At 40.7% G+C, this 24,498-nt stretch overlaps 2 protein-coding genes across 6 annotated transcripts in view; one reads left to right on the forward strand and one right to left on the reverse strand.

The window, feature by feature from the left end:
- Positions 1-24,498, forward strand: part of REC114 (REC114 meiotic recombination protein) — a 92,884-nt gene that overhangs the window by 60,078 nt on the left and 8,308 nt on the right. For 2 of the 5 annotated variants that reach the window (XM_072147833.1, XM_072147832.1), the window contains exons 4-6: positions 5,292-5,399; positions 5,494-5,568; positions 16,018-16,096. In XM_072147833.1, coding sequence (XP_072003934.1) covers positions 5,292-5,399; positions 5,494-5,568; positions 16,018-16,056 — 222 coding nt within the window. In that variant the 3' untranslated portion in view covers positions 16,057-16,096. Of the gene's footprint in view, positions 1-5,291; positions 5,400-5,493; positions 5,569-15,934; positions 17,362-24,498 lie in introns of those variants that run through there. The other 3 variants (XM_072147829.1, XM_072147830.1, XM_072147831.1) reach the window with 2 other exon arrangements.
- Positions 16,129-24,498, reverse strand: part of NPTN (neuroplastin) — a 41,544-nt gene continuing 33,174 nt past the window's right edge. Inside the window, exons 8-9 of the mRNA XM_072147827.1 lie at positions 24,406-24,475; positions 16,129-17,433 (exon numbers count right to left, since the gene is read on the reverse strand). Coding sequence (XP_072003928.1) covers positions 24,415-24,475 — 61 coding nt within the window. The 3' untranslated portion in view covers positions 16,129-17,433; positions 24,406-24,414. The remainder of the gene's footprint in view (positions 17,434-24,405; positions 24,476-24,498) is intronic.

The following is a 24,498-nucleotide window of genomic DNA, read 5'->3' on the forward strand; positions in this document are numbered from 1 at the left end:
TGAAATTATTTCCTATGTGAACAAAAGGTTGACGGTATATTTAGTCGATAACACAGAATGGCGGCAACAGAGTGACCAAGTTCCATAACGTATCTGGTGAAACACCCGAAAAATGAGCCTGACACAGCTTGCCTGCTAAGGGGACAACGTGTGGAGGCTGATATGTAGACGACGTGTAGAGGCAGTGGGGACGGTTATGGCACCCGAGGTCAACGTAAGGAAGTGAGAAAAGAGGAGTGAAAAGATATATTTTAGAGGTAAAAGGTTATAGTAGTAGTATTAAAGTTGCTGCAGTTAATACGATGTTAGTTGGATCTTGGGATGGAGCTGGCGGTCCGCTGCCAGGCGAGCTTTCGCCTGTCCAAGCCCCTGCCTCTTGGCTCCTCCCCACCCAAAATGGACCTGGGGCCCAAAGCTTTTACTTTGAAAAAATTCTCATTTTCATAGCAGGCGGGGTCGTTTGAATACTTCATCTACGAATAATGGAATAGCATTGCGGTTCTATTTTTTTTTTTCTTTTGGAAATGGTTCCATGATTAAGAGCGACGGTATGGGGCATCCATATTGCACCGCTATGATTGATACTTCAGGTCTCCAGCATGGCGGCGACAGATGGGCCGAGTTCAATTACGTATCTGGTGAAACACCTGAAAATTCCAAAAATGTTTTCAAAACAGAGGACCGGGTAGGTGGCCCTCCAGAAAACTAAAATACAGAGAGTACCTGTATGTGGCACTCCCAAAACACTTGCAATACTGAGGACCGCGAATGTGACCCTCCATAAAAATGTAATACATACAGTTCTATAGCTAGAGCCAGTTGGCCCTGGCAAAAAATAGCCAGTTGCCTCTGCCTTAGTGTACAAAGAGGAGGAGAAGGAGGAGAATCAGGAGGAGGAGTGCATACATGAGAATTATCCAGGTTGAGCTGCTTTCACCTGGTGGAGAATGGAAATCATGAGAAATCCATGCTTGATTCATCTTGATAAGCGTCAGCCTGTCAGCGCTGTCAGTCGACAGGCGTGTACGCTTATTGGTGATGATGCCACCAGCTGCACTGAAATCCCGCTCTGACAACACGCTAGCGGCAGGGCAGGCAAGAACCTCCAAGGCGTACAGCGCCAGTTGGGGCCAGATATCCAGCTTTGAAACCCAGTAGTTGTAGGGAGCTGTGTGATCATTTAGGACGATGGTATGGTCAGCTACGTACTCCCTAACCATCTTTCTGTAAAGATCAGCGCTACTCTGCCGAGACTGGGGACAGGTGACAGTGTCTTGCTGGGGTCACATAAAACTGGCAAAGGCCTTGTAAAGCGTACTCCTGCCAGTGCTGGACAAGCTGCCTGCTCGTCTACACTCCCTCGCTACTTATCCAGCAGAAGTAAGCCCTCTGCCAGATGGGAAAGACTGTTTCAGCTTGTGCACCAGGGCCTGCTGGTATTCATGCATTCTCACACTCCTTTCCTCTACAGGGATGAGAGTGGAAAGATTTTGCTTGTACCGTGGGTCCAGGAGAGTGAATACCCAGTAATCGGTGCTGGAATAAATTCTTTGAACGCGAGGGTCACGGGATAGGCAGCCTAGCATGAAATCTGCCATATGCGCCAGAGTCCCAACGCGCAAGAATTCACTCCCCTCACTGACCTGACTCTCCATTTCCTCCTCCTCCAACTCCTCTTCTTCTGCCCATACACGCTGAACAGTGAAGGTCTGAGCAATGCTCCCCTCTTCCGTCTCGCCAACAGTCTCCTCCTCTTCCTCCTCATCCTTTTCCACCTCCTCCGATACGTGCTGAGAAACAGACTGGAGGGTGCTCTAGCTATCAACAAGGGAATCTTCTTCCCCCATCTCTTGTGACCAGCGCAAAGCTTCCAACTTCATGCTGACCAGAGAGTTTTTCAACAGGCCAAGCAGCGGTATGGTGAGGCTGATGATGGCGGCATCGCCAGTGACCATCTGTGTTGACTCCTCAAAGTTACTCGGCTGGTAAACGCTGGATAACATGGTTAATGTGGAATTCCATCTCGTGGGCACGTCGCACAACAGTTGATGAGCGGGCAGTTGGAAGCGGCGCTGCCCTGAGAGTGGGAGCATCTGCGGTCGACTTTCTGAAATGCGCACAGATGCGGCGCACCTTCGTGAGCAAAATCAGACAGATTGGGGTATGTCTTGAGGAACCGCTGAACTATCAGATTGAACACATGGGCCAGGCATGGCACATGTGTCAGTCTGCCGAGTTGCAGAGCCGCCACCAGGTTACAGTACGCTTCACCGGCAGAGAGGATGTGGATTGGGATTTTCTAGCTTGCTAAACAGTAGCAGGCACAACCGTTCAACTACAGTAAACAAAATTTGATTGCTATAACGGAGGTTTCCAACCCCCCAAAAAAAATTAAAAGAGAAATTTTTTTTTTCTTTTTTATAACTTTTTTTTTTTTAAATTTCTTTATGAATGAAACACGCAGAAGAAATCAGAAAGCAAACTGAAATGCGGATTGCTGAATATCCCGGTGCTAATGTGAACACGTGACGTACAGTACGCTTCACCGGCAGAGGGAATGTGGATTGGGATTTCTGGAGACTGGCTTGCTAAACAGTAGCAGGCAGACTAAGCTAGATGAAATTGCATTTGCACCACTGACAGCACACAAAAAGATTTTGTGCTGTGACTTTCACTTTTGAAAAAAGAAAAAAATCGTCAGAATGTGCCTAATTCAATACAACCCCCAATAAATTGTCCCACTTAGCTGTTTGAAATGGATATTTATGTCACTAAGAGCCAAAAATAACGTTCGCAAATCTCCCTGCAAATTCGGCACAATATGGTAGTAGCTGCACTACTAGTGCCAGCAAGCCCAGCCACAAGCAATTTAAAAAAAACGCTATTGTAGCCCTAACAAGGGCTGTTGGGTTCTTGTAGAATCACTCCTCCCTAACAGTAATCTTATAGAACACCCTAACGCTTTCCCTGACCAGCAGCAGTTCTATCCCTAACGGCATCCAGACAGAGAATGATCCGAGCACCGCGGCAGTGGCTAGTATATTCCAGGGTCACCTGATCAGGCCAGCCAACCACTGCTATCGACATTTAAGTGTACCATCTGATGCTGGGTGTACTGCAGAGTCTCCTGGCTTGTGATTGGCTCTGTTTCTGGCCGCCAAAAATCAAAACGGCGGGAAATGCCATTTTCTCGAGCTGGCGAAATGGTGCTTGATGTTCGTTGCTCGAACGAGTATGTTGGCTCATCTCTAGTGAGAACATATTGTGCTCACTGTAAAAAAAAATATTTTTATAACGCTAAATAAACAGCATATGATAATAAAGTATATATTATAATAAAGTATAACACCCCCCCCTTACACACACACACACACAGACAAATGTGGTATTACTGTGTCCATAACACTCTGCATAATAAATCTGAATCATTATTGTACCTGCATGGGGAACATTTGAGAAAAAAAAAAAAGTTATGCCCCTAAAAAGATGGTGAGAAAATGAGAAAATATCCAATATCCAGTTTTTGAGTAAAATTAGGCAAAAAAAATAGAGTGTATATATAATTATTTTCATGTTACGATGAGCGGCCCAAAAAAATAATCTACAAATCCTAAAGCAGCATTAATATTATTTTCTTCCACCTAGCAGGAATTAATAAAATCTCATTACAGATTACCTACAGATACCCCAAAATGAAGTACAGGCGGTCCCCTTCTTAAGAAAACCTATCTTACAGATGACCCCTAGTTACAAACGGACCTCTGGATGTTGGTGTTTTACTCTACTTTAGCCCCAGGTTACAATGATCAGCTGTAACAGTTATCACAGGCGTCTGCAAATAAGCTTTATTGTTAATCCTGGTTCTTATGACAATCTAACATTTTTAAAATCCAATTCTTACAGAGACCAAAAAAATGTGGCTGGGGTTACAATTATAAAATTCGGACTTGCATACAAATTCAACTTAAAAACAAACCTACACAACCTATCTTGTATGTAACCTGGGGACTGTCTGTATCTGAAAAGTGCATTAGATCCTGTGAGAAGTAAGCCTTTATATCACCACATTACCAAAAAGAAAGTTTATAGCCTGTACAATGTGCCAATGCAAATCTGCTCTACAATGAATTGAATTCTCTGCCGCATAACCATGCTGCAGTTTACCACCACATATGTGATATTGGTATAACCAGAACAAATTGGGTATCAAACCTTGAAGGAACAAGAGGCAGAGAGCACTATAGACACAGGCACTTCCTTGTCAAGCAGCACTGTGCTTCTACACTTTCTCAGGGTGCAGAGACCTCCTTTACAAACTACAGACAAGATAAGGTGTTGATCTGAGGGGAGGTGTGGGGGGGGGGGGGGGTGTAGGAGTTGAGTGTGTCATTATGTCTTTTATCCATCTCATGACTCTAATCTGTCTCATCTCTCTTTTTCTGTGTCAGATATTGACAGAATCTTCAGAAGCTAAATATAAGTGTAGCTAAACCCTGGACCCTGATAATTTAAGCACATTGTCAGCACACAGCATCTCATAGCACAGATAAATCATGAAGTGTCTGCCCAGTTAGCGCTGGCCACACTGCTGAATCTTACACTGACCATCACTGAGTAATAAGAGTGAAAATAGCAATATATACTCGAGTATAAGCCGACCCACCTAATTTTCCCACACAAAACTGGGAAAACTTATTGACTTGAATATAAGCCTAGGGTGGGAAATGCAGATGCTACTCTGTAATAAAATGTCTAGCAGTCTCCCCTCATCACCAAAATGTCCACAGCAGCCCCTCTAATATAATGTCCAGCTGAGTGCCCCTATAAGTATAATACCCAGCAGAGTGCCCCATAAAAAAAATAAAGTTAGTAAGTACCCCGGCGTCCTCTTCTTCCTGCAGCACGTCTTTGGGTACCTGGCCGGCAGATGCATGTCTGTACAGTCTGCAGGCACACAACGGCGGATTCAGACTGAGCGCGGAAATTAACATTTAAATTGTGTCGCAAGACATACACTTACATGCACCAGGAAAAGAAGGTGAAGGCACAGCGGAGATCGTGACGGAACCGGGTAAGTAAATGTGCCCGAATATCTTCACACAGGAACATTTTTTTTAATAACATCCAATTGAAGAAATGTTTTCATATGGCAAATGAATTAAATTAAATGTAAATGGCCGGATGGGAATACCCCTTTAAGTGCTGAAAACTTCCATGTTTTTTGAATTTCAAGCATTTAATCATGGACAGAAAATAAGTTTATTGCATTTTGTGTTTACTTCTTCATGTAGGAAGAATTCCGTGTCTTCAGAGTTCAGTTTGCTGGTGACTCCAAGGATAAAGCCCAAGAAAAATGTGACATTTGCTTTCAAAAGATAAATAATTTCTTGCATATCCAGGTCTGAAAGTCCTTACCCAATGAAAATCATATAACTAAAAAGGTTATAAACTGTGAATGTTACAACTTATTTTTGTTTTCTACAATTACTTCAGAATGAATCAGTTCAAGAGTCATCACAGGGCATTTCAGAGCAGGGTCACCGGATCACTATGAAACAAATGGCACAGGTACATTTTTAGCTTTTTATTTTGCAATTGTTAACCCAAGCCTGGGCAATATTGGGTCAATGAATCATAACTAGCTGACAAATATGTGTTAAAAGACCATCACATCAATGAGGTAGTAGCAGGGCCCTCGCAATCCCCTAATGTTGTGTAGAATAAACTCTATTTGAGGCAGGTGACCCGAATCATGTTTAGTCGCAACTATAAACTACCAATGTACAGTCATGTACAGACTCGTCTGAGATATATAGAAAATATATTTTGAATTTGACACTAATAGACCAAGTGGAACCAAGTTTATATGCATTTAAAATAATGTATTTTATATCACAGAATTATTGATTTCATGCATTGTAAACCAAATATACCTTGAGAATGCTGGAGCTACACTAATGCAGAAATATATATTGTTTAATCTCTAATCCGATTGGTTTTGCTCAAAAAAGCAATTATAAGATTCAGGACCTTGGGAAAGCTGGGTTGCATGCTGACTGCCGTTCATAAACACATTACATGGAGTTTCCTGAACTGTTCAGATAGGACTAATCAACCGGGGATGGATGACTCATTTACCTGGGGATGGTGCAGCGATTGATTACTTTACCAGTTGAGCACAACACAGATCGTAGATGGTAAAACAGATGGTAGATTTTCTTTAATCCCCTTCACGCTCTGGGCTGAGCTCTCTTCATACAGAGGTGGGGTTTGCTGCATATTGCAGCAAACACCCAGCGCTAATACCCGTCATTAACCATTCAGTTGCTGCCGGAAGCATTTAAAAGACCGCGGCATGTGGACGCTGCCATTGTGGTTCCCATCGTCGCTCCCCTGAACGCCCTAGGAGGGCGGCGATCAGTTGCCATGACAGCCTCTGGTCTTCGGCAGACCTGAGGCTGTCTGGTTTCTGCACATTCGTTACAATGAGCCAGTGGCTCATTGTAATGAATCCTGTACACAAATGATATATACAGCAATACTGTAGTATTGCAGTATATGCTAGGAACGATCAGATACAAAAAAGATTTTGCTATAAATAAATGAAAGTTACAAAACTCAATGTCATTAGTCACAACATAGAGCATAAACCTTTGATTTGATTCTATGATTCACAAAATACTATGGGCAGGAAGAGTTATCACCAAGATGGCCGTCACTGGAAACTACAAGTCCCATGATACTTTAGTTCTCAGTAACTCCTCCTCCCTCTTATGCTCTGCTCCCAGTGATGATGTAACAGACTTTCATGCTCTGTTACCATAGAATGATGTGTGTAACTGCCATCACTGCACATTACCTCACTGAGGTGATGTCACACCACAACACTGGTCATACTCTTGCACTGCATCCAGCTGACTACAGCCAAACATAGTGATGATTACATAACCTTCCCAGGTAGGTGCAGGACATGTGATGTGGACATGCGACCAGCTGCCATCTTTTGGGCTGCGTTTGCTATGTGTTGAGAAAATCAACAGACTGATGAAAGAGCCAGTAGCATTTTAATTCTCCATTACAGTGAATGTCCACAGTACTTTTCTGCTAAGGGGAGCAAATTTTAAAAAACAACTAATCACATATTAGCTTATATTTTAAGGGCCCATTTGTATATAAATTATACTGATTCCTGGAATACCCCCTTAATGTATGCTAGAGGGTTGAAAGAATAATAATTAAAAAAAATCTAAAAAATCTAAAAGTTGAAATCACCCCCCTTTCCATAGAACTGATATAAAACATAATAAACAGTAAAAAAACATGAACATGATAGGTATCACCGCGTCTCAAAATGCCCCGTCTATCAAAATATAAAGACGGTTATTGCCTGTGGTGAAACACATAACGTAAAATAGTGCCCAAATGTCCAAAACGCAATTTTACATCACATAAAAAATTTAATAAAAAGTGATCAAAATGCCTCACACAGCTCCGTACACCATAGTATTAAAAAGTTGTTAGCATCAGAAGATGGCAAACTTTTTTCTTTTAAATGTATTAAAATACAATAAATACTATATTTCCTTGGTATCACTGTGATTGTACCGAACCAAAGAATAAAGCAGATGTTATTTGGAGCGCACAGTGAAAGTCATAAAAACTGAGCCCACTAGAAAGTGACGCAAATGCGTTTTTTTGTCCAATTTCACCACATTTCTAGCTTCCCAGAACACAGCATGGAATAATAAATAACATCACTGGGAAGTTGAACGTGCTGCGCAGAGAACAAGCCCTCACACAGCTCTGTACACAAAAAAATGACAATTATGGATTTTTGAAGTTGGAGAGCGAGAAATGAGCGAAAAAACCCTCTGTCCTAAAGGGGTTAAGTTGTAAATACCTACAGAGACCATCCATGTGATGGTGTCTACTGATAAAGAACAAGGATAGTTCCTAAAATTTTTAGCTTTCTATCTAATCAGACTACTGCTGGAGCTGATTAAAAGCAGATGGTTTGTACCAAAAGAGTCAGATGTCCTATACAGGTGGTCCCCTACTTAAGAACACTCGACTTACATACGACCCCTAGTTATAAACGGACTTCTGGATGTTGGTAATTTATTGTACTTTAGTCCTAGGCTACAATGATCAGCTCTAAGAGTTATCAGAGGTGTACAATGTAGATTTATTGTTAATCCTGGTTCTTATGACAATCCAACATTTTTAAAATGCAATAGTCACCGAAAAAGTTCTGGCTAGGATTACAATGATAAAATATACAGTTCCGACTTACGTACAAATTCAACTTAAGAACAGACCTACAGACCCTATCTTGTATGTAACCCGGGGACTGCCTGTAATACCTACACAATAGCCTGAGGGGTTAGAAAGTCTTATTGAGCTATACGAACAGCTATACATTGGTAGACAAGTGTGGGGATTACCCATAAGACATTAAAACCCTTCCCGCTCCGCGTCCGATATTTCGGGGCGCTGATCGCAGTGACTTGGTACTCAGCGTCCGATATACTGGACGCTACTAGCACTACCCTGTTCAAGAGCCTCGCTTCCAGAAAAACTGTGGCATGCGGCACTGTTAGTAGGAATCAGAGAGGTCTCCTGAAGTCGCTGCTAGGGGAAAAGCTCAGAAGGCACGAGAGCAGGGCACTATGCAGCAACTCAGTATTATGTGTTAAGTACAAGGACAAGAGAAAGGTGGGTACACCAGCACCCCTGCCTCTGTACGAGGTACCAGTACAGAAACCCCCAAGCCTGACTGCCTTTTGGATTACAATAGGTACATGGAAGGGGTTGACTTGTTGGACCAAGTACTCCAGGCATATAATGCCATATGGAAATCGTGGGCGAGGTACAGGAAGCTAATCGTGCATATCATGCAGATGGCACTGTATAATGCTTACGTGCTACATTGACATGCAGATCAGAGGACATGTCACCAGATTTTGACCCCCTGACTGACAAATTAGCTGCCAGTGAGGCCCTGTACCTTAATTCCAGATATTTTTATTATCTGCAAATAAGCTTTTCTGACTCATCTGAGAGAGGAGAAGAGTCAGAGATATCAGTAAAACACACACCCTTATTCTGACTGACAGCTCTGTGTCTCTTCAAATCACTGCTCTGTCACCTCGTACTTGGGGACTGTCTGCTAATATTCAACTACAGACATATAAAGCTCTATGTACAGATGGGAAATATTGTGTAAATTTTTTTACACAGAGCCTTGTGTTACATTCATGACATGTGACGAGTGACAGAATCGCAGGTGCTTCAGACTTCTAAGGATAGCAAACTGTACACCATGTATGTGATTACATGGAGGCTGCTGTGACTTCATGTGGTCACATACATGCATGGGGTACAGCTTGCGATTAAGAGTCTAAAGGACCCGAGATGGTGTCACTCTGGTCACATGACATGAACTGTGACCAGTAAGGAGGCATAGGGCATTGGGAGGAGTAGATGTAAAAAAACAAATTTTAGCTAAAAGAAGGGGTCAAGGGAAATGAGCTCTATAGGAACCTGTCACTGGCTGTATATGTGCAATTGTGGTGACAGGTTCCATTTAAGCATTTGAATTTTGGAGACCGGGAAGGTGGGAGTGCTAGTAGGTCTGGAAGCCTACCGTACTTGGGACAACCCACAGAATGATTTTGGGGTGTTTGTCTAAAGTGGTATGGGTTGGGCACAATATATTTGGCACTATAATGGCATTTTTGAGATAAACACATTTACTCTGCATCATTTACTTTGCATTAGATTTTGGCCAGCATGTTGGGTTAAAATGCTCACCACAACCCCCGATAAATTCTTTGAGGGGTCTAGTTTCTTAAATGGTGACATCTTTGGAGGTTTTCTATTGTACTGGTACTTTAGGGGCTCTTCAACCAAATAGCACTAACTCTGTTCTGGACATCTCTGTGCGGCAAAACAGAAGTTGACATCCACATGTCTGGTATTGCTGGACTCAGAAGAAGCAGGGCAAAAATGTTGGGATGTATATTTACCTTGCATTCCTTCTGAATTTTTCCTTTTTAAGGCTAAATGAGAATAATCTTATTCAAAAATTAAAATTTCCAAACCATTTTTGTTTGCTTCCAGAGAAAGAATTATAGGGTTAACAGACTTCTCAAATGTTGATTTGAATAGCTAGAGTTGTTAAGTTCATAAAATGATGTTACTTGTGGGGGTTTATCCCCTTAAGGACGCAGCCATTTTACAGTTTAAGGCTCAGTCCCATTTTTTGGATTCTGACCTGCGTCTCTTTATATGGATATAACTTTTGAACACTTTTACTTATCAAAGCGATTCTGAGATTGTTTTTTCCCCACATGTTGTACTTCATTTTAGTGGTAAATTTTGGTTGATAAGTTTTGCATTTATTTACAAAAAAAAAAAAGAAAAAAATGATGAATTTTTAGAAAAATTTGCCATTTTCAAAATTCAAAGTCACAGCGTTTTCAGGCAGATAGATTTACCACCTAAATAACTTGCAGAATAACATTTCATATTTGTCTACTTTACATTTATTTTGACGTCACGCGGCCTACAAATCGAATAGCGATTTTCCGTATTTTCAGAATTGACTATTTTGGGGATAAATACTGTTTGAAATTAAATTTTACATATTTAGCATCAAAAACCCCTTTTATAACCAACCCATTTTCAAATCTGCACCCCACAAACTATCAGAAACAGCATTTACAAAGATTTTTAACCCCTTGAGATCTTCATAGTAATTGAATCAAAATGGCGGTGAAATTTAGAATGGTCAAATTTTGTCGGTTATACGTTCATTTAGCCCTAAAATTTACACATTTCCAAAAGATAAAAAGAGAAAACCCACCATAAAATTTGTTCTACAATTTCTCCTGAGTGCAGCGACCCCCCACATGTGGACATTACTTGTGTGTAATGGGGGCACAGCGAGGCGCAGATCGGAAGGAGCACCCTGCAGCTGCCAGGATTTTAGTTTTCTCGTTGCCCCCTTTTGAAGGCTATAAAATTTTCGCTTTTCCGTTATGTGGGCCATGTGACGGCATTTTTTTTGCGCGATGAGATGCTTTTTCCAGTGTTACCATTTTGGGGTTGGTATCACCTATTGTTGAAAATTTAGGAATTTTTTTATCGGACCCCAGAAGTGCCATAGAAGCGATCGCCTAACTCCCCCCCCCCGGCGGGGGGGGGGGGGGGCAATCGTGGGGTAGGCATGTTAAATGCCGCGGTCGCGTTGACCCCACTCCGACCGCGGGTGTAAGCCGGGGATGTCAGCGGTAGATTACCGTTGAAATCCCGCGGCTAACTATGCCGATTCGGCTGCTATGCATCGCTGAACCGGCATCGTCTCTGCGCAGTAGCTGTACTGCGCTGAGCGCTATTCGCGGGACTCAGCGCAGTACGGCTACGTCGCAGATCGCTAAGGGGTTAAAGTACATAAGCCTTTATAGGGCACTTCCAAACAGAATTCTTCAACAAAAATGTAGCATTTTTCAAATCCTCAGTTGCTACTTTAGTTACTACTAAAACTTTAAACCTTCTCACATCCGTAAAAAAAAAAAAAAAAAAAAAAAAAGATATCTTTTGTGTTTAGTTTTAAAAAAAAAGAAAAAAATTTTTGGAAAAATTCTTTTTTTTTTTTTTTTTTTCTCTACTTTTGATGCAGATAGTCATAGCACCCAAATAAATTCATAAATTTGTGTTGGCATGTTTTTTTTTTTTTTGTTTTTTTTTTTAAGATTCCACATATTTTACTAGAATGTTATAAGGTTAGGTACTATTTTTCACATGTTTTGGAAACTCACCAAAATTCATATTTAGATGGACCTGCTTAACTTCTAATTGACTGTGAGAGGCCTAAATAATAGCTAGACTCGTAAATACCCCATTATGGAAACTACACCCCTCAACGTATGAAAAACCACTTTTAACCCCTTCCCGCTCTGCGTCCGATATACATCTAACATGCCTCTAGGGCAGTGATGGCAAACCTTTTAGAGACCGAGTGCCCAAACTACAACATAGACCCGCTTATTTATCGCAAAGTGCCAACACAGAAATTTAATTTATGATTTATACTCCCTTCTCTGTCACAGTTTTCATTGATACCAGCCCCTGAGGACACCAATAAAGCAGAAAATAGTCCCAGGTAGCGCTGTCACTTTAAAATAGCTCTGTGCACAGCAAGTCCTGGGCTGTCTGGGACTGCAGGAAGATACTTGGAGTTATCTCTGGCGATGGCCTGAGTGCCCACAGAAAGGGCTCTGAGTGCCATAGGTTAGCCATCACTGCTCTAGGGGGTCTCTCCCCCCCCCGGAACCGTTTTCGGGGGGCACCGATCATTGTTAAGGCAGTGCTGGGACCCGATCTGCAAGATCTAAATCATAACACAAACCCCACATATATAGTATCACCGCGTCCGTAACAACCCGTAGAATAACAGAAAATAATTATTGAACCCGTACAATAAACGTCGTAAAAAAAACAGTTATAAACCCTCAAAAATTATGATTTTTACCTATTCAATCCCACAAAAAATGCTATAAAAAGTGATCAAGAAAACATATGTACTTCAGAATGATACTGTTGCAAAGTACAATATGTCCCGCAAAAAACAAGCCATCAACCAGCTCCGTTGCCAAAAAAATAAAAATGTTATGTCACTTGGAAGAAGCAATACAAAAATGATCAATTTTTTCCCCACATTAGGGTTTTATTTGACAAATTTAGTAAAACGTAAGAAAAAAACATTCATATATGGTATCCCCGTAATCGTATCGACCAATGAGGAAACTAAAATCCTGGCAGCTGCAGGGCCCTCCTTTCCTTCTGCGCCTCGCCGTGCGCCCATAAAACAAGTAACGGCCACATGTGGGGGGTCTCTGTACTCAGGAGAAATTAGAGAACAAATTGTATGGTGGGTTTTCTATTTTTAGCTTTTGGAAATGTGTAAATTTTAGGGCTAAATGAACGTATAACCGACACAATTTGACCATTCTAAATTTCACCTCCATTTTGATTCAATTACTATGAAGATCTCAAGGGGTTAAAGGGATATTCCGGTTATATGAACGTCTGACACAAAAACCCATGATGATATAACTAAATGAATACAACAATACTCAATGTCATTAGTCACAAAACGAAGCTTAAATAATTAGATTTTTTGATTTACAAAGTTTATGGCCTCCCTAAAGTAGGTGGAGTTATCTCTAAGATGGCCGCCACTGGAAACTACAAGTTCCATGATCTCAGTAACTCCTCCTACCACTTATGCTCTGCTAACAGTGATGATATAACAGACTTTCATTACCATAGTAATGATGTGTAACTGCCATCTCCATAACACTGACCATACTGGATGCACTGCAACCAACCCACTACAGCAAAACATAGTGGTGATCACATGACCTGCCCAGGCAGGTGCAGGACATGTGATGTGGACATGTGACATGTGATCTTCTGTCCTGCAACGGACCGCGCGGAGGAAATTAACAGACTGATTAAAGGGCCAGTAGCATTTTAATTCTCCATCACGGTGCATGTCACCAGCATTTTCTGCTAAGGGATGCAAAATTTTAAATAACAACTAATTACATATTAGCTTATATTTTGAGTGCCCATTTGTATATGAATTATGCTGATTCCTGGAATAGCCCTTAAACAATCTTCCTAAAAGCTGTTTCTGATAGTTTGAGGGGTGCAGATTTGAAAATGGGTTGGTTATATAGGGGGTTTTGATGCTAAATATGTAAAATTTCAATCAAAACTGTATTTATCCCCAAAAATGTCAATTCTGAAAAATACGGAAAATCGATATTCGATTTGTAAGCCGCATGACATCAAAATAAATTATCCAGACATTTCAAAAATTATGAAAATGTAAAGTAGACATATGGGAAATGATATTCAGCAATTTATTTAGGTGGTAAATCGATCTGCCTGAAAACGCAATGATTTTGAATTTCGAAAATGGCAAATTTTTCAAAAAATTCATCATCATTTTTTTTTTCCTTTTTTTTTTTTTTTGGTAAATAAACGCAAAACTTATCAGCCAAAATTTACCACTAAAATGAAGTACAACATGTGGGGAAAAAACAAATCTCAGTATCGCTCTGATAAGTAACAGTGTTCAAAAGTTGTAACCATATAAACCATATAAAGAATGCGAAAAATTGGGAAGTGGAAATAAAATGCAAAATGGGGTAAAATTGACAAGAACCCGCATTTGCACCATTTTCTTGTGGGCTCTGTTTTTAAATCTTTTTTGTCCACCCTAAATTACATCTGTAATTTATTCTTTGGGTCGGTACAATCACAGGAATACCAAATTTACTGTATATACTCGTGTATAAGCGGAGTTTTTCAGCTCAAAAAATGTGATGAAAATCCTCAACTCGGCTTATACACGAGTCAACACACGAGCCCAGTATTTAATATAAAAAAACACAAACTTATCTACTCCCCCTCCGGTGGCCCCGATGCGCAGTGCTGCTCCCCAGATGTCAGCGCGGCTTCTCTTCTGTCTTTCTTCTGTATCAGCCTGCAGGGTCATAGTATGCGCTTGCCACCCAGGAAAAAACATGACCGCGCCCTGCAGCCTGATAAAGAAGAAATAAGACAGGCGCGGAAGACAGAAGAGGAGCCGCAATGACATCGGGGGAGCAGCGCTGCGCATCTGAGCCGCCGGTGGGTGAGTACATAAGTTTATTTTTGTTTTTCTTTTAGTGCTGGACTGGCTGTATACTACTGGGGGCTGGCTATATACTGGGGGGGGGGTCTGTGACCAATGCATTTCTCACCCTCGGCTTATACTCGAGTCAGTAGGTTTTCCCAGTTTTTGGTGTAAAAATTAGGGGTCTCGGCTTATACTCGGGTTGGCTTATACTCGTATATATATGGTACATAGGTTTTAGTAGGTTTTATTAGATTTTTAAAAATTAAAACCTTTTATACAGAAAACAAAAATTGTCTCCTTTTGCCGTATTCATACTTGGGATTACAGTGCCGTAAATGGGTGTAATTTTTTCCGGGATGAGCTGACGTTTTAATTGCTACCATTTTGGGGGCAGTGTGACCTTTTAATCACTTTTTATTCAACTGTTACGTGTTGCTAAATGGCAAAGTGGTGATTCGGACATTTGGGTGTGTTTTTCTGTTACAGACTATACCGTCGGGAATAACGGTGTTTATATTATTATTATAGATTGGGAATTTTGGGACACCGTGATAACAAATATGTCCCAAAAGCCCCTAACACACACAAAACCATATCAGTCAAGCGAAGGAAAAATTTTTTAAATACACACATTTTTGTGTTTTTTTTTAACTTTTAATTTCTACTATAATGCTGTACAGACAGGTGATCATCTGATCACTTTGCATACTATTGTAGTGCATTAGTATAACAGATCTGAGTGGCAGGGGCTGGATCGAGCAGCCACATGACTGCCTCCGCAATGGCATCACTGGGTCACTGCATTATCGACTTAACCAAAGGTCCCTTAGTGTCCAACAGAGAGATCCACATGGGTGGTCACTTAGGGGTTTTAGAGAAAAATTTTAAACATTTTTTTTTCTTGTGCCACTCCCCCTTCTGGTGCATTTTTGAACCCAGTATTATATTATCACAACCATGCTGTATATATGACATTTTATAGACTTCTCCATAGGGTAAAAAGAAAGTGCACCAAAGCCTGCCATAGTCTGTTGTAAACTAAGCCAACAAATAGGAGGTTGAAGTTGGACTAGAAAATCTTATACTACAGCAGCAGACACTTTTGGCAGATTTATCAAGTGGTTGCTAGATTATTTCAGTAGTTGGAACTAAATTCATGGGAGACTCATTTGACTGTATGAAAAATGCCTCTTGCATGAATACGATTTGAAAGTAAAACTTTTTTTTTTGTATTTACAGGGTATAGTAAGCAAACAAGTGAATGGAGCAGATACAATCAATGTGTACCATCCTTTAAATGAAGAACTTTGTTCCTTTCTCAGATTGTGTCTCTTGGACCAGAACTTTCCCGGATTTGTTGAAGCAGTGGAGAAGGAGTTGTACAAACTCATTAAAAACTAAGTACGTGAAATAATAATTTACACCAGAATACATTCCTGTTTTAGTTTGTTTATATCAACAAGTGTATTTGCCACACACATTATTACACTTCAATTGCACAATCCATGGGCTCATGCAACTAGAACATTCCCCCCACCACTCTGCCCAATAAAAGATATTACATTTTTGATATACTGACACATTTACATCTAGTTGCATAGAATAGAACCATGCTTTAAAAGAACAAATGTAAAATCTTTTAAAAATAACAAAAAAAAAAAACAACCAAAGTGAAATTAAACAAACTCCCAAAGAAAAAAAAAATATATAACTTATAAAAAGTCTGCCTGCATGAATGTACAATTTGACGTAACAGTGCAAAAGGAGTTTAAAAATATACATGATTGAACCAATATTCGCTTATAAAGCATCCCACCTAATATATATATTTATATAGTTTCTTAACTGTAGCTGGGTATATTAAATATGTGCACTAACAAATCATACCAGTTTATCCTCCAGTAACCATACTATAGACTCAAAGGACTTCTGTGAATGCTTATCACATTTACATGAAATATTTAACCTCCTGGAGAATAATCCATTATGATACTTTACCCTACACAGCAAAAACATGCCCTCGGAGAACATTCCTTTAATATAAAAGTACTGGATATTTAGAGATGGAAAGTATGATATTCCAGTACAAAACACAGTGAACATTGATGTATGTGTATCGGAACTGTTGTGGCATCACTTTAAGCAACATTTGTGCAATTTTATATTGCCATTTTAGGAAACCTCTTGTTTGTAGGAGTTGTCGTGGATGGAACTTACAGGGTCATGAAAATGTATCATGTGACTGCCCGTCACATGGCGGTTGTAACATTCATAGCCATCCCATACCAAGCTTTAAAGAATAAAATGAAACTTTTGTTACCACAGATGGATGTTGTTTGATTAAACAGAGATATATTACATGCCAAATATACAAAAGGGAAGAAAAAAAAAAGAAACCTGCTTCCTGATCTCTGCTATTCCTGTAGAAGGCTTATATTTTCTATATTTATATGTATATATAATATCTTAAATGAAAAAAAAAAGCCACAGCACACAAAGCTGCATTGCACTCTATTCCAGAAGCTCCTTAATACCCAATCAGTATTTAGTCTCCATGGAGGCTATATAAGGCATGCTTTAAAAAAATATTTTTGTACCCTCAGTCACATGAAAAAAAAAAAAGATTAACACACAAAAAAGGAATATTGAAGTAGTCTGAAGATCACTTGAAGATTGTTTTCATAGCTACGTCAGCTCTTTAGAAGGATAATTTGTTGTCGGTTCAAATCCACAAAGCTCTAAAAGGTAATAAAAAGACCATCAATCAAAAAGAAACAATAAAGACAAAAACAAATTTATTATTTTATGCTGCACATGATTTAGGCATTTACATGTTTTTACTGTATGGCCTATGCACAGGAGGGCCTCATAACCACTATAACTACAAGTCGTTTCAGGCCAGCAAAAACAGTGCATAGCACTGGAAACAAATGGCTGCATGCTCCATGTAGCGGCTGTAAGTTGCAACTGCAAACTCAGCTCCATTTGAACGAGAGCAGTACTGCATTAAAGTGTTTTCGAGAGGTTAAAAATATGGCTGCTTTCTACTAATAACTTCTCTCCTGACCATTATAGTTAACCTCAATATATCTCTTTGTATCTGAACTACAAATAGTGAAGGTGAAATCAGGCCCAATAAAACATAGCTTTTAATATATTCAATTAAAAAAAAGTCCTAAATTACTTCAGATCAAAGCCACACTCCATCTGGTGACACCATACAGATGGAGAGAAATAGTTAAGCAAACATGATGCGCAAATGCACAGAGGGAGGATCTGATAAGCAATAATAATAATAAACATAAACCAGAAAGATCTCACCCCTGTCAAGGAGGCAGGAGCCGAGGTGATGAGCAGGAGTATGGAGCTGCTGTTGCCACAGGGGGGCCCAGACCAGGAGTAGATTAGGGTACTGCATCCAAGTCTCCCTATAACTGCTCTGTCCCTGCTCCCCAAAACAACTCCTGTCCTTACAAGGACAGTCCCAAGGAGTCCCTAGACACTTAGAAGTCCCTAGGATTGCCTTCAAATGCATTTCCAGATCCGCTTACCAGGTGGATCTTTCATCAGGGGAAATAAGACAAGGTGCATGAATAATATCAGGCTGGTCACGCCACAGACAGTGGTACATAAGTAAACACGGTGGTGTATATTGGTGGCAGCCATGCCAGAGTATCAGATGGTCGTTTTAAACCATCCACCCACCCATCCAATATGTAGGCCTATCAACACTCAGGGATGGCTACAGTGGGCGGAGAGCTGCATATACAAGGGTGTACCTACATTATAATTCACAAACAATCACAGTGGTGCTCTGCCTCCCTATTATGTGGCTATTAGTGTGAAAAAACAAGTGGGCGCGCACACACATAACTCAGCACATGCAATCTTGCTCACAGATTTGCGTCAGAAAGCGGCGCGGGTCAGGTACTCGTTCGCCAGAAGTCACCTGACCAGCCCACAGAGCCTCTGCTGCAGGTGGGAGGACTGAAGAGGAGAGTGGCGGCACCATAGCTTGCTTAGCAACCCGTCAGTCCCACCCACTCTAAAACACATATGTGCTTGCGCATAGTGTTCATAAGATATTCAGATAAAGGTGAGCTATTTAATTCCACAAACGACCAAATATCATAAACTGAAGTGAGGGGGGAGAGAGGTTAATTCATAGCACCCTGCAAAAACAACTGTGTGTATGTACACTCAAAATAACAAAAATTGGCTTAAGGCAGTAAGTTTAGGAGAAAACTGAAATAAAGATAGTATTTATCAGCAATAGTTTAACCGGTTAAGGACCGGGCCCTTTCCCGTTTTTTCATTTCCATTTTTCACTCCCCACCTTCAAAAATCTATAACTTTTTTATTTTTACACGTAAAAAGCTATGTGACGGCTCGTTTTTTGCGTAACAAATTGCACTTCATAGTGATCGCATTGAATATTCCATGCCGTGTACTGGGAAGCGGGAAAAAAATTCCAAATGCAGTGAAAATGGTGAAAAAACGCATTTGTGTCATATTCTTGTGGGCTTGGATATTACGGCTTTCACTTCACGCCACAAATGACGCATCTAATTTATTCTTTGGGTCATTACGATTACAGGGATACCAAATTTGTATAGGTTTTATAATGTTTTCATACATACAAAAATTAAAACCTCATGAACAAAATTTTTTATTTTATTTTGCCGTTTTGTGCTTATAACTTTTCCATACTTTGTTGTATGGAGTTGAGGGTGGTGTCATCTTTTGCGTCTTTTGATGATGTTTTCAATTATATTATTTTTAGGACTGTACGACCTTTTGATCATTTTTTTATAGAATTTTTAAATTTTTTTTTAAATGGTAAAAAAGTGCCAGTTTTGACTTTGGACGCGATTTCCGTTACGGGGTTAAACGCAGTGAAAACCCGTTATTATATTTTGATAGATCAGGCATTTTCGGACGCGGCCATACCTAATGTGTTTATGATTTTTACTGTTTATTTATATTTATATCAGTTCTAGGGAAAGGGGGGTGATTTGAATTTTTTTTTTTTTTTTTTATTATTTTTTTTTTAACTTTTTTATTTTTACTATTTTTTAGACTCCCTAGGGTACTTTAACCCTAGGTTGTCTGATCGATCCTACCATATACTGCCATACTACAGTATGGCAGTATATGGGGATTGTACTCCTCATACATTACAATGTGCTGATAGCACATTGTAATGAATGGGTTAACCCGAAGTAGCTTCGGGTCTTCGTGAGACCCGAAGCTACCATGGCGACGGATCGCCGTTCCCCGATGACGTCACGGGGAGCGGCGAACCTCGGAAAGATGGCGGCGCCCATGTGCCGCCATCTGTTTGAAGCCGCCGGCAGCGATCAGCAAGAAAACATTTGCGATCGGTGCCGGCACCGATCGCGGGTGTTATCGGTAAGCCTTTGCTGCAATATGCAGCAGAGACTTACCGGCTATGGAGAGGGCTCGACCCGCGAGCCCTCTCCATGCATCGGAACCGGTTAATACTCACATTCTGAAATGGCACCATTGAAATATCATGTCAAATGAGGTGGATGTGGCGACTTGCGTCACGACAACCTAGGGCAGTGATGACACACGGCTGCCTGAGAGTTAAGTTTCATCCTACATGACCAGGTGCAGTAGCCGGGAGGCTGAGAGATTGCGCTGAGCTGCCAGCCCGTCCCCATGTGTGAGCTGTGCCTAGTGTCTCCAGTCAGCACAGGTATCAGCATGGGGCACAGCAGGAGAGGTGACCCGGCCATACACTCAGGCTCCTCTGCAGCTCCTGATAGTTGTGGTGGGGGGAAGATGGCAGCACAGTCAGAGGTCACATCGCTGCTGCCTTGTGTGATGTCCCAGCAGCTGCCACCTCTACACTGACCATCTCCACAGCAGGGGCAAGGGACAACCACTCTCATCATATAGCAAGGTCAGTGCACTGTATGGTAGAAGACAGTCATCAGGGCTTGTGTGTCAGTTTTGTGTACAAGCCCTGAAATAATCGCAACGCCTTGCAGATCTCCAGACATTGCGATTATTTTGCTCCTTCTCCATGCCAAGAGGGCATGAGGGAGAAGCAGACATCGGCACCGGCACCCTCGCTATAACCTGTGAACTTTCATGACAAAGTTCACAGGTTACTAAGCATTTCCACACCTGTCTGATTGTGCAAATCACACATTGTAATAGATCGGTTACATAGTAATAGATAATTGGGAAAATCCCCATATACTGCCATGCTGTAGTATGGCAGTAATACCAACAGAGATCGATGCTTCCATCATACGGAAGCAAGGTCTTTTAACCCAAGACTCTAGACAAAACTCCTTGGAGGAGGAGAGAAAGGGTTGTTCTTTCTAAACTTGAGTCACGACTTAAGGTCACAAGAAAGTATGAATCTGATTTAAAAAAAAAAAAAAAAAAAAAAAAAAAACGACCATTGCAGAATTCAGTAGAACTGTTTCAATTTCACCTTAATTTTCTGCTCAGTCTTGAATTTTCACTTACTCATAATTTCTGTTTGACCGCAGGTTCTACCACCAGCTCAGGGGCATGGCAATGGGTTTGCCTTGTGCGCCAACCTATGCCAACTTGCTGGTGGGAAGAAATGTGTCTTTTGTGATTCAAAACAGCATAGTACTATGCATACAGAGATGTGGGCTAGATTTATTGACAAGGTCTTTGTTATTTACAATGGATCGAAATCTGAATTTGTTCAATTTGTTGAGATAATAATGAATAATGAAATACTGTAATAATGATAATAATGAAATGTAATAATAACACCATTGGACTTTGTTTAACTTTTGAAATAAATGAATCAGAGTTCCCCTTCTTGGATGTATCCATTAAAAAAAAATCTCCTGATGGTCTGATTGAGACTACAGTATACAAGAAGGCCACGGCCAATAATGCTTTGCTAAATTGAGAAAGCAGTCATCCTCTCCATTTACGCCGTGGGATTCCTGTAGGGCAGTATCTAAGGCTAAGACGAAACTGCACTAATGATGTTGAGTTTCAGAGACAGGCCGCAGACTTACGAATGAGATTTTGTGAGAAGGGTTTCTCTGATTCGGTATTATGGAATGCTTTTCAGAGGGCCATAAAAAGGACCCTGATATAACAGATGTGGTTGGATTGATGCCTCAGATTACGTTCAGAAGGAGCCGCTCTTTGCAGGACAGGCTGGTCCACAGCCACTACACTGCTCCACCTCAAACTATGTGGCTTCAACATGACATATGTGGTAGTTTTAGGTATAGTGGCTGTGTTGCATGCCGAGTAATGCAGACTGGAACCTTTTTTGTCGCCAATGTTACTGGTAAGAGACACAACATCAATTCCTTTATTAACTGTAGAACATGTGATGCGATTTACCAAGCCGTTTGTGATTGCGTTTTGGAGTACACTGGGAAGACTAGGTTGGGGTTGAGGTGCAGAATCGGGGCGATATAAAAAACAACAGGGACACTTCTGTTGCCTGCCACATGAATTTATACCATGGCGGTGATTTAAAAGCTATACACTTCATGGGTATTGAGTCTGTTCATTCAAACCCCCAGGGAGGGTACTGTGATAGATCCATTTTCCAGAGGGAATTATATTTTTATAATTTTATATTATAATTTTTTATAATTTATGTATTTTTTCCTGCAATACAGTTACTCCCAAGAGATTAAACGAGGAGGTGACATTTACATGTTTTGTCTAGAGTGTTGGGTTAAAGGACCTTGCTTCCGTATGATGGCACTACCAGAGTTGGTATTCTCTTCCATATACATCACTTATCTTGCCCTAGCCTAGGTTATCGTGACGCATGTGATCACATCCACCTCATTTGACACAATATTTCAATGGTGCCATTGCAGAAAGTGAGAAAATATTTAACTATAGCTGATAAATACTATCTTTATTTCAGGTTTTTCCTGATCTCACTACCTTAAGCCAATTTTTGTTATTTTGAGTGTACACACACACAGTTGCTTATGCAGGGTGCTATGAATTAACCTCTCTACCCCCTCACTTCAGTTTATGATAAGATTTGGTCGATTGTGGGATTAAATAGCTCACCTCTTCTTTATCTGAATATCTTAGGAACACTGTGCACAAGCACAAATGTACTCTGTGCTTTAAAGTGGCCGGGACTGATGGGATGCTAACCTATGGCGGCGCCGCTCTCCTCTTTGGCCACAACCCCTACCCACAGCAGAGGGGCGGATTCCCTCGCGCGGCTCTGTGTGCTGGTCAGGTGACGCTTTCTGGCGCAAATCCGTGGGTGAGATCGCATGTGGCGAGTTATGCGTGTGTGTGCGCCCACTTGTTTTTTTTCACATTGATAGCCACATAATATAGAGGCAGAGCGCCAGTGCGATTGTTTGTTTATTATAATGTAGGTACACCCTCATATATGCAGCTCTCCGCCCACTGTAGCCATCCCTGAATGTTGATAGGCCTACATATTGGATGGGCGGGGCCATAGATGCGGGTGGATGGTTTAAAACCACCATCTGACACTGGCATGGCAGCCACCAATATACACCACTATAGACCACAGTCTGTGGCGTGACCAGCCTGATATTATTCATGCACCTTGTCTTATTTCCCCTGATGAAAGATCCACCTGGTAAGCGGGTCTGGAAATGCATTGGGAATGCATTTGAAGGCAATCCTAGGGACTTCTAAGTGTCTAGGGACTCCTTGGGACTGTCCTTGTAAGGACAGGAGTTGTTTTGGGGAGCAGGGACAGAGCAGTTATTGGGCCTGATTTCACCCTTCCTTTTTGTTGTTTGGCTGGTGAATTTTGATCATTTTCATTGACATAGTGAACTGATATTGGTCACCTATATTGTCCTCTCAGTTCTACCTTCTGTTGTATCTGAACTAGAATATCGGTAAAAAGCATGGTCAGGTGTGCCAATGTAGTTGGAAGAAAGCAGCCATATATTTCAACCTCCGGGGACACATTTATTAGTGCTCGGACCGTATACAGAGCCATCTAGGTCTGTGCGTTGTGTGTTGCTAACAGCAGAACGGCAAAGGGACTGACCGTCTTGCAAAAATTTGTGATCCAATCTTTCAAATACAGTAAAAACATTGACCTGAACTTTTGAACCAAATATGATGGTGCCATGCTTATTCATTTTGTGTTTACTACAGATATCTTATCCCAAAGGTTCTGCAATCCTTATGGAATCCTAGGTTGTAATTCAGTAGTATGTAGATAGTAAAAACAGATAAAAATTGTATCATCAAAATACACAAGATATCAGATGCCTCCTTTTATACATATAATAAATATACATGTTGAACTATTATTATAAGGACCCCAATATATTTAAGACCTAAGAACATTTGTGGACATATTTAATTTTCTATGGAGGTCCATAGAACACATGTGTAGGAGGTCCCACACAAACACATATGAAACTATAGGTCATGTACAGGTATAACAGTTCAAACTTTCGACTGGTAGCTTGTTTTGAGCTATAAAAAAAGTGCAATTATTTATGGCAATCAACTGGTTTGACCAAGGAATGTGGTTGCACAATCTCATCAACTGTTTGCTATTTGTTTCCTCAATTTACTGATATTAATGCTGGTAAAACTAGCATTGCTTAGTAGTTTTTTGCCGGCACTGTTCCATACATTAAGCAGTTGTAGGAATAGTTGAAGGTGATTTTTATTTTTCACTGTAAAATGTTCCTACGTACCAGATTTATTTAACTTGTGTTTCTTTGCCTCAGGTTCTTATCTTTGTGGTTGTTTGTAGAGTTACTCTTCCTGAAAGGATGATAGAACATGAG

Source organism: Engystomops pustulosus, chromosome 4 (genome assembly GCF_040894005.1).
Source record: "Engystomops pustulosus chromosome 4, aEngPut4.maternal, whole genome shotgun sequence".
NCBI lineage: Eukaryota > Metazoa > Chordata > Amphibia > Anura > Leptodactylidae > Engystomops > Engystomops pustulosus.